The following is an 11,249-nucleotide window of genomic DNA, read 5'->3' as shown; positions in this document are numbered from 1 at the left end:
TTGTGTTGCAGACCAATCCGTCAGAGCACGAGGAGGTCCTGGGTGGACACCTCCCTCAGGTCATTATTGAAGTCCCAGTGACCCAGTGGCCACTGCACTCTGCTGAGGAGGCTGTTTTCAGGCCCCACAAACAAGAATCAGCAATTAAAAGCTGCACTCGCAACAACAAAAGCAATGTGGGTGATGGAGAGCAGAGGAGGGTTGGAAGTCCTCAGAGACGAGCTAACGGGGTTAATGTAACCCGGGCTGCCCTCCTTGGGACAGCCCTGTCAACTGTTATGAGCCATGAGTTATTACACATAGCCACATATAGCGTGGCAGTAACTGCCGTAATGATAGATAGACCTAGATAAGTGCAGTGCAGCAAGATTTACTCCATCGTCATGACAAAAGCTACTATATATAGCGAGGAATGAGGAAAAAAAACAAGATAAATGCAATCATTGATCATTTATTTAACAAAATAAGACCTTTATTCTGTTGTTTTGATAGCACAGCCATCATTAATTGTTTTATTTATGTCATTTTGTTTTATTTTTGTACCATTTGGATCAGTGACCCCAAGTAAGCTTGAAAAAATATTACATCTTTGCATATATACAAATAAAAATAATGGCATTGTTCAAGATAATTCTCACGGACATGCAATTCTCCAGAGTCTGAATGAGATGCAGGAAAAAAAACAACAGCAGAGAGGAGAGGAGATAAAAAGAAGTCCCCAGAATAAAGCTTCACAGTCCATCTTCATCATGGTGCAAGGTTTTTATTTTTAGAGTGTATGATAGGCATAAGGATACTATACTTAAATCTTTTTCAGTTAGAATATGTCAGAACAATTTATTTGGACAGCAACATTTCCCCCTTAGAGTTGAATACCAAGCGCTTTGAGTGAAAAATAAATACAGACTTTCAGTTCTGGGAGACAAGATATAGAAAAAACAAAATCAAGACTCTTGTAATAATCCCACTTTTCCATCATTTTCAAGCTCTGTGTCCCGCCATGTTAATCACGAAAGTCTGTTGAGTTCTGCAGACAATCCGTCAAAGGGCCTTTCGCCTTCGGATGGACAATCCTGAGGCTAAAACAGGTGGTGTTCCTGGCAGGTGCTGGTGCTGACACCTCGGGCATCCATCTTGTGGAGAGTCCAAGCTGGTGCCTGCAGTCTGTGGGTGTCAACACTATTTCTGATATCACTGGTATCCCAGGGCGGAGGCTGAGGCCAGTCTCTGGCTGTAGAGGGCGTAGGGGGAGTAATACGCCGAGGAGGGGATGGACGGCATAGGAAGTCCTGGTGCTCCGGGCATGTGGGATTTGCTGTACGGGTGGTAGCGAGCCAGGCTTAAACCAGGGGAGCCTCTGAGGGAGAAGGAGCCGGGAATGGACCCCGGGCTGCCCTGATGGGGCAGGTGGAGGTGGCAAGAGGCCGTCGACATCGATGAAGGGTATCCCGACAACAGCTTACTGTCCACCATCCCGTGCAGGGAGGTGTGGGTGCGCAGGTGGGCGAGGAGCTCCTCTGACGTGGAGAATCTCTTGTCACATGGACCCCCGACGGACACCCAGTTGCAGGCGTGAGGCTGGGGCTCGTTGGGCATCATGAAGCCGTAGGTGTAGAGGGGATGGGACATGGAGGCGGCCGTGCTGGAAGACAAGGAGCTGGGGTGCAGGGCGTGGAGGTGGTGGGAGGGGTAAACCAGGGGGAAACCGCCCTTAAGGCTGGACGGGTCGTGGACGCAGGGGGAGCAGTTGCTTCCTCCGAGGTGGGGGGCGTTGGAGTAAGTCAGACAGTACGGGTCCCGACATAGACCCTGCATCAGGGACGGAGGGGACGCTCCAGTGAGAGGGCTGGAGCTGGGGTGCTTTCCCGGAAACCCCAAACCAGACTTTGTGTGATCCAAACCAGGCACAAACTGGGAGGGGTAGCCAGCGTAGGCCCCCACGATGGAGCCGTGGTAGCCCATGGAGGCAGGGGGCAAAGGATAGACAGAATGTCCGGGTTTGAAAGGGGAGACTGGGGCGATGTGGCCGGAGCTCAGGCCCGACTGCGAGGAGGCCTGGGGGTCCGCCTTGCTCTCCGGCCGCGGGCTGCTGGCAGAGCTGGCGTTGCTGGAGTTGGCGCTGGCCCGTACGTGGCTGGAGTTGGCTAACTGTGCCCCATCCATCCCCGACTTAGCTGCATCTGAGTCTTTTTTGCTGCCATTACTGTCCGAGTTTGTCTGCTCTGAGCTCCCCGATTTGTTGTCCGTGTGCGGGGCCTGGGAGTGTGACTGTGTGGACGGGGAATGGCTCTGTTTGTGCAGGGGAGGAGGGCTGGAGCTGGGGGATCGGGAATGGGGAGGAAAAGACGAACATGAAGCAGCGCCACTGCTGGAGCTGCCACTCGGCACCCTAAAAGCGGCTTTATCCGAAGACCCCTTTGTCAGGGCGTCTTTCCGACAGTCGCCGGATGACTTGGCGTAAGGCTTGAAGCTGGACTTGTCATCCTGATGATGATCTCCAGACTTTGAAGATCTACTCGAGGATTCCTTGTCTCCCAGACTGCCTGAGGAAAGGGAGGCCAGCTTGGAAGAGGAGGGGGGGTCTGGTTTGCCAATTTGAGAGCAGGTCTGGGCCAGCAGAGCCAAAGGACTCTTCTTGGCATCCAACTGAGGAGGAAAAAAAGAGAGCAAGAGGGTGAACAAACTGTTTGTTTGATTTTAAGGATCATGACATATCCACTTGATTGTAATTATATTCAGAAATTAAAGTAAATATAGTTTCTTCCGGTGTTAAAGTATATTTCCCACCACTGGTGTGTTTTATGAATCCCTGTCTTCTATACATTTCCCATGTGCTAAATAAAAATATATAGAGACACCGGCATAGTCCACATCAGCTTTAAATGTTGTATTAATATATTGGATGAATAGACAAAGTCACAAGAAGTAGCCGTAGTCAAAGTTCAAGAAAGATAGAAAAAAAAATGGATCCTATTACCATTTGGAAAATGAAACGCGTAATTATACATTATTAATAACAAATAAACCAGTTATATTACTTTTAAACAATAATCGTGTACATGTAATAATTCTACATTACTGAAGTCTGGTGCCTGGGGAACTTGCCAACAGATCGCTGTGCGTAAAATGGCGCATATGGTGGCATATTTGTCAGAATAAGACTCGTAACAAGCTACGCCGTGCATTAAATATGATCAGATCATTATTAGAAGGAAAAACGACATCAGAATATAATAACAGATCTGTAAGAGCATCTAATGTGTTCTTTTAAACTTACTTCAATACTGACTGGTGCGGATGTGAGTGGCTGGAGATACTCCGGGTGCAGCAAGTGGCCGCTGTGCGCCGTCAACATCTTTACGATCCGGATGGGAAGCCTTTTAGCTTGACGAAAGGGATCCGTAGGAGGACAAGAAGCAGGTAAAACGCACGCTCCTGTCCGGTGATGATCCCTGCTGAGCTCCGGGGACTGTCTGCGTAAAAGCGGTTCAGGTCCACCGGGGGGATCTCTCATCTGGATTGGGGCTCGGAGAGGAACGTTGGCATATAACGAGTGGACGCAGGGTAAAAAAATCAATCACCAGCACCTTTCATGATGATAAATTAAACAGAAGAGAGTGCGGTAATCCGGAAGGGCATATACGCAGCAGTGCGCGTCCTCCGTGTCAGACCCAAAGCTGTCTCTAAAGAACAATAAATTGCCCAAATGTCATCGGGCTCTTCAATGTCTAAATACTGCTAAATAAATCCAGTGTTGGTAAGAGAGGAAAAAAACACCATATGAAGTCGCTGCTCGTGAAGAATATTACGGAGTGCAAGTGAAGGAATATCCCGCAGAGGTTGGTGTGTGACAGTCCTTCGGCGTGTGTTTTTGTGTCCCTCTGCAGCAGTGCCTCACTTCCTCCACATACTAACGACGGGAGGGGAGGGCTTTAAGAGCAAAGAGCTGCCGTCCAATCACAAGTTCCCGCATCTATAAGCAGGGGCGGGAAAAAGGGGAATGGGCGAGGTTTGTATTCCTGGCCTCACCCTCATACCGGGGCTGTGTGTTAGCATGGAAATCTGTCACTGACCTCCATGAGCACCATGCAAAATACTGTATCCAGCATTTGAGATGATACACAATGTGTAAAAGACTAATATGCCAAGTATGGGTGAACCAACCTGATCTCACCAGAATGCGTGACTCCACCACGACTCCTTAACACCACAATGCGTGGTGGAGTCACGAACTTTGTTACATTTGCGTGTCGGCACCACGCAAACAACCCCAATGTAAAGTGAATGAGGCTCCTTTGTCGTGGTGCACACACGCATTTCTACAACGTGCATTGTGTGTAATGCAACTGTTATTTTTATTAAATTAGTTAGTTTTTAAGGAAGGCCAGAGCTTCAGCTGTGTCAACTAGATTGTTCCCTTCAGTTAACGTCATTTAAAAGATAATGATCATGTCCCCTGTATTGTATTACGAGCGTCCATTCCCATTGGATAACGGAGAATTTTACACCCGGAAGTAAGTAGCCTATTCTCCTTACTGTCGATTGATTTTACAGTGATATCTGCACTACTCATCGACTAAAAAACACCAAATTGTCCTTGTTAATTACACAACATTGATTGGTTTGAATTGTGTACAATGCTTTTGTATTTTCCCCCTTCGATTCGGAGAAACAAATATATTTTCGGAGTTTTTAGACGGCAGAAGACACTACACTACCCAGAATCCTCAGCTATCGTTTGGGACTACACCATGTGCTTAGCTTGACAAACCCCGTGATCAGTCCTCAACCTCTGTGATTGGATGCGCGACGTTTACACAGAGCGTCAAAAAGGACTTTGAAATGGAATGAAACCCATCGACGGCACACTATTCAAAACAGGAATCGAACGTGTCCTACCCCCCTCCCCCCCTTAGGTCACAGGCTCCTCCAACAGTGCTACGCAATAAAACAGATGCACAGAAAAAATAGTGAAATAGTGCAATAAGAGTCTATATACAAGTGATTGGAATATGATATATTAGATAAATAATGTCTAAGTAGCAGCCAGATGAATGTTATTTCTAAGTTCAGGTGTTTAATAGTCTTCTGGCCTGTGGGGTGAAGCTGTCTCTGTGTCTGGTGGTTTTAGTCCGAATGCTGTGGTACCGCCTGCCAGACTGCAGCAGACAGAACCATTTGTGGCTGGGGTGATGGTGGTCTTTTATAATCCTGAGGGCTTTCTTTAAGGTTAACCTGGTATTTTTAATCCACTACATTTATTTTAGTTACTTTACAGATTTGGATTAATGATGTGAAATATAAACAACCCTTAAATCAGACTTTAGTTACACCTGAATGAAATTCAGTGAAGGTGATTGTCAAGTGCCAACAATCAGGCGAGATATTTGATAGTTGGTTGCTTGAGAAGACTAAATATTTATCTGCAGATCCGTTTAAAGCATATTCATTACTCGTTATTCTCTAATAGTTCATTAAAGACTGTATATAATTGCTATTTTGCACATCCCTTTCAAGATTTCAAGATTTTCTAAGGTTTATTGACATATCATATACACAACAGTGTAGTTATGCAATGAATGAAAAACTTGGGTCACAGGTTCATCAACAGTGCATTACAAGACATCTATCAATGTGTGTATACTTCCACCATTACACTGTCGTATTCTGCACATTTCTTTAAATAAAGCCTTATTAGTTAGCACATCCTCCTATCAGGCACTAAACTGTTTTACTCTAGATATCATTTGAGTATCTTCTTGATATTTTCTATTCTATATTTATATAATTGACCTTCTACTTTCCCACTATTTTGTATGTACTCTTAATATTTGAATGTTTTCATAAAATATAACACATTCAAAAGTACGTTACAAAAATGAAAGACATTAAGAAAAAGGCATTTTAAACAGTCATTAAAAAGCAACACAATCTTCCTGCATTGCAATTACTCTAAACGTGCAATAACGTGCTTTAACCAGTAGGTGGTTTGGGTTAAAAGCATAGGTTAAAAGGCTGTCAAGTTTACAGTGTTAACAAAATAAAATATACTGCTGTTTCCGGTTTAGTTTACGACGAATATTATTTTGTTATTGTTTTGATATTTGTAACACAAAAGCGATGGAAAAAACCCATAGCAACCAAAAAAAGATGGTCTTAACATGACCCAGTCGTCTAGTAGTTAATAAAAAACAATAATATCAAAACAAAATATTACTACTAACTTTATTGTGAAATTAAAACAGAACGGTAAAAGAATAGTTTCCGGTGTATTCTGATGCCCAATCTCTGTAGATAAATAAAGAACTAAGACAGATGTGTAATATTTAATGCAGCCAAACCATTTATTACAATGCATTCATGTGATGACTTTCGAAGAGTAAAGCAAGCACTTCTGAATAAAGTGTGATTTTCTCTTTTACGAAACCTTTTTTTTTCATATGGAATGCAGTTGGAGGTCAACCAATCAAAGAACTTGAGGACTGATCACGGGGTTCATGGTGTAGTCCCAAACGATAGCTGAGGATTCTGGGTAGTGTAGTGTCTTCTGCCGTCCAAAAACTCCGAAAAAATATTTGTTTCTCCGAATCGAAGGGGGAAAATACAAAAGCATTGCACACAATTCAAACCAATTCAATGTTGTGTAATTAACAAGGACAATTTGGTGTTTTTTAGTCGATGAGTAGTGCAGATATCACTGTAAAATCAATCGACAGTAAGGAGAATAGGCTACTTACTTCCGGGTGTAAAATTCTCCGTTATCCAATGGGAATGGACGCTCGTAATACAAGACATGATCATTATCTTTTAAATAACGTTAACTAAAGGGAACAATCTAGTTGACACAGCTGAAGCTCTGGCCTTCCTTAAAAACTAACTAATTTAATAAAATTAACAGTTGCATTACACACAATGCACGTTGTAGAAATGCGTGTGTGCACCACGACAAAGGAGCCTCATTCACTTTACATTGGGGTTGTTTGCGTGGTGCCGACACGCAAATGTAACAAAGTTCGTGACTCCACCACGCATTGTGGTGTTAAGGAGTCGTGGTGGAGTCACGCATTCTGGTGAGATCAGGTTGGGGTGAACCATGGAGAACTGTATTCCCAATTGATTTGTAAATAGGTGAAGAAACAGCTGAATATGTTAAAAATGTTATCAGGTATCTCCATTGGACGTCTCCATTTGAATATTAACATTGAGGCCATTATTTTTTTCAAAACTGAAGTAAACATCTTGAGGCATTATGTTATTAACCCTCTATGGTATGATGTTGTCTCCAGGCAACATACCCATTGTTTGCCTTTTGCATTCACACAATACATTATTACATCAAATTATGATGCAATACTTTAAAAAAGAGGCAGGACCATAAGGAACCAATAGTAGTGTTTGAATTTGTCCCATGACTTTCTGGCGGCCAATTTGAAGACCCTGTTTGCTGCCTTTCCCACAAGGATCAGCTCAGCCATTTCTCTCCAAGAAAGGTGTCTAAAAACGGCATTTCCTGCGCATTTCTTGTCTGGAATTTTTTTTATTCACAATAATAGGTGAGTAAACCTTAATTTCTAATAGTTTAATATACTTAATTTGCTAATTAGGTAATGGAAACTTGTTAAAATGCAAATGTACCATTATGGATTCACCATGATATTGGGGTTTGTGTGTTTAGGTATAAACTGTTCAAAAGCATACCATTCATCATAGATCTCTACAATTTAACCAAGATACATTTGATGTTAAAGCCAACGCAACGATCTGTGCAAAGATGGGATAAGAAAAAGAAAGAAACATTGCAGGTCACCGGCCCAAGTGTCGTGCATGCATACAATAAACGTATGGGAGGAGTGGATCTTCTCGACTCGCTGATTGCTCTCTACAGAACAAAGGTCAGGTCAAGGAAGTGGCATCCCAAGAATAACCCTACTGTCTTTGATTATTTCTGGTATGTTAACCACTTTATTGTTGGTTTGGGAAGCCAGATAACTTGTTCCATGAAGACCAACTTTGCTTTAGGGGGATTTCCACCCTGCTTCAGATAATCAGATGGCGTGATCCAGAATCCAAAATATTACACCACTGTGCAGTGTTTTCAAAGTATGTCACGGATAATAGATTATTGGCTATAGAAAACCAGAACAAGCCTTTCTTCTGAGCTTTAATAGGTAAACTTGTTTGACATCTCCCAACACAAGCACGCCTTATCAGACTGTACTTCCATCCGCTTGCTTTTTGATTATGATGGCTGCAGCTGAGAGGAGGATGAAGTCACGTTGGCATCTTTCAACAGCGTCCCTGTCTGACCTGTCATCATTAGGCTTAGCCGTCACTCATCACCCGCGCTCTGCCACTCACGCTTCAATGACCTGCGGAGATCTAGGAATATGGGAACGTAGACACGCGCGCCGGGCGAGCTAAGTGCGCTACAATCTTCTTTTGAATCCGCCTGTTTGTTTAAAAATGTCTGTCAGCACCTCGGGCCGAGACATATAAACAGGTGACACGTAACAACTGTGAGATTTAAAGGTAACACCGAGAGCTTAAACAGGATTTCAAACATTTCTTTACAACGCTAGTTAAGTTTTGACATTTCCGATGGCGCTCTTGTTTATCACACAGTCATCCACTTGTTAAAAGGGTGAGTGGGTAAGTCAGCGTGGGTGGAGTTGCATAAGGAAGAGTGAGGGGGGGGTTTAAAAGGAGACCAAAGAGGAGGGCATTGGGAAAAGCCAGACAAAGGCAGCGAGAGAATGAAACAAGGGAGGGCTCAAACAACAGGGAGCAGCTCCTTTCATGTGCGCCCTTGATGTAGGCTGGTAACAGCTGTTTTGGCGTGTCGATGACTGATGGCTGTTTCCTGTTGTGGATATTTTAAGAGGACAGCTTTGCCCGTTAAAGAGGCTTCTCAGCATGGCCAGGTCCCGCTGGCCCTCGGGACATTTCCATGGCTGTATCAAAGCAGTGGGTTTGGCTGGAGCAGCAGCCAAACAAAACCCCCAGGATGGGGCCGATAGGGGCCGAGGTGGACCCCACATGCCCCTGTGATCCTGTGATTTATGGAGCCGTTGAGGCCTGTAATGGACGCCAAAGCTCTGTGGCGGGGGCTAATTCATCCCTGTGTTGAAAAGCTTCAGAGTCAATATATAATGCTGACATTAGGCAGTTGAATTCTTCAAACCCTGGCTCAAGCGAATCCTCATATGCTCGTTTGTCTTCGGCTCTGTTTGGTAGCGCTGAGGTGTTTTGTGGCACACACGAGGATTAGCGTTGCGTAGATGCTCTGTGTGATTGTTTAATGAGGGGCTGACATTGATGTGAGCTCATAAGAGTCTTTTTTCATCTTATTATACTTCTACAGGCCTTCACTGGTGTCAGCCAGACTTTGACAAGGCCTGGCTGCGTGCAGCACTGTACAAAGAGAAGGAGAGAGAAATGATAAAAGCGCCAGACAGGCAGAGGAGGGAAAACGAGTGTAAATAACTCCTATTTAATTATCTGTGACTGACTTATGGGGTGTGTGGAATGGGGATAGAGGCCTGAGGCTGGGGCTCTGCTTTACCCCTAGTGTTTTCTCCAGCAGTAATAAAACCAGGGGGGAAAAGAGTGGATTAAGACAGTTTCATGGGGTGTAGTCGACATGGCATTTAGACCCAAACACTTAAAAAGAGCCTCGCAGGCTACATTCCAGCCACGACCGAATGTTGAAACAAGGATTTCCTTGAGCTGAAAGGTCCACAAACAATATCTACACAGTGTACTTAATGCATTCACACTTCCTCGTTTATCTTTGTGTGGTTGCCTCTCCCTCTGTCTCTGACATACTAATCCTTTCACAGTGTAACGTGCACATGCATGAAGAAACGCATCCTTTGCACACAAAACACAAACAGACAGAAATCTCGAAAGTGTGTTTTTGTAGTTGTTATACCATCTATCTGACTGTCAACATAATATGTGTGTGTGTCAGAGCTGCAGCTGACAACCTTATCTCTCCAGTTTAGGAGGGAGATTGTCTCTGTTGTCAGCTCATCACCAGCTAACGCTCTTATCCCCTCTGCCTACCTGTCGTCTATCTGTCTGCATTATAATCACACCGGGATAATAGGCTTGCCTTCTCTGTTCGCAGATTGGCACTTTTATTTCCGAAACCTACACCGTGCAGGTTTCCACCTTGTCGTGCTCGCTACACCTGAAACGCATTCGCAGACAAGCACGTAGGCTGCACAACGCCCACACCCGTGCAACCTTGAGTTCTCGCTCCACACTCGGAAACAAAAGCCGCTTTTGTCCTCCACACGGAGAAGTTATCAGGAGCATGGAGAGAGGAGGGAGGACAGCCTGAGCTGCCAGACAGCGTCTGCCTCAAATCAGATCGTCCTACATTGTTGTGTGAAATTTCAGATGACATCAAAAGATGTATCTTTTCTTTTCCTCATGACGAAGGGGGGTCATTTTGATAGACGCACAATCAAGGTATTCACAAGCTTCAGCCGTGACAGGTCTGGGGGAAAGGACGACAACAGGCCGTGCAAAGAAAATCTTCCCAGCACATTCCTCACGCTTGTTAAAGTCAATGCTTCTTCCTGCACCCATGGCCACCGTCTGTGTCTTCATCAGCGACCTTTGTTGTGGCTGGGAACGTACATGCTGTCTTGGAAATTCATTTCTCATCAGAATAATCAAGTTTTGTGAAAGAAAGTCGCCCAATGTCGAAACAGGCTCCCACGATTTACTATGGTTAGACTGAAGCACTCTTTTGTGCACCAGTCAATCCTAAAGTGTGAGGGTCTAATGCATGTGGAAGGCTCTTGAACACATTGTCTTGAGTCATTGCAATGTGTGATATCTTTGATCTGACAGTTAAGTGTTATCGTTTCAATGTAACGTCTCAAACACAGCCCCGCTAGCCTATTTAAAGGAATCCCTCTGTTTGACATTCATGAGCTGATGATCAACAGAAGTCACTGGAGGTTGCAGTAGCCGCAAAGTTCCTGCCAAACATATCGGAGGATGGCGCTGAAGGACGGGCGGGGCTCCGGGTGCACGTCAATCATCGCCGCCCGCAGTGAGGCGCAGTCATGTCAGCTGCCACGGCTTTGATGTGACAAGGGATGGCATAGCTCAATTAAAAGCCTATCAATGTGTAAGTAAATCAGCGCCTTTCAGCCTTGACACATCAAACAAACGGTTATCGAAGCGGCCCGCCCAACCCATTAATCTCTCTGCATGTGCTTGCCAACCCTGGG

The 11,249-nt window shown here is 44.6% G+C and overlaps 1 protein-coding gene across 1 annotated transcript; it reads right to left on the bottom strand.

Moving 5' to 3' along the window:
* Positions 1–435: 435 nt before the first annotated feature.
* Positions 436–3,894, bottom strand: znf703 (zinc finger protein 703). Its single transcript, XM_034091993.2, has 2 exons — positions 3,278–3,894; positions 436–2,646 (listed from the first exon to the last, which is right to left on the bottom strand). Exons 1-2 carry the CDS (start codon positions 3,512–3,514, stop codon positions 1,192–1,194), a joined length of 1,692 nt encoding a protein of 563 aa, XP_033947884.1. The 5' UTR covers positions 3,515–3,894; the 3' UTR covers positions 436–1,191.
* Positions 3,895–11,249: the final 7,355 nt, after the last annotated feature.

The sequence above is a fragment of the Pseudochaenichthys georgianus genome, chromosome 9, assembly GCF_902827115.2.
Source record: "Pseudochaenichthys georgianus chromosome 9, fPseGeo1.2, whole genome shotgun sequence".
NCBI lineage: Eukaryota > Metazoa > Chordata > Actinopteri > Perciformes > Channichthyidae > Pseudochaenichthys > Pseudochaenichthys georgianus.
Note: the sequence above shows the minus strand (reverse complement) of the source record. Positions and strands in the feature narration are given on the sequence as shown.

Bases quoted from the DNA above. Each gene is read 5' to 3' on its own strand.
- znf703 (XM_034091993.2), bottom strand. From the start codon at position 3,514: ATGAGAGATCCCCCCGGTGGACCTGAACCGCTTTTACGCAGACAGTCC. The intron at 2,647-3,277 runs GTAAGTTTAAAA...TTTCCTCCTCAG, and splicing joins CCGCACCAGTCAGTATTGAA to TTGGATGCCAAGAAGAGTCC.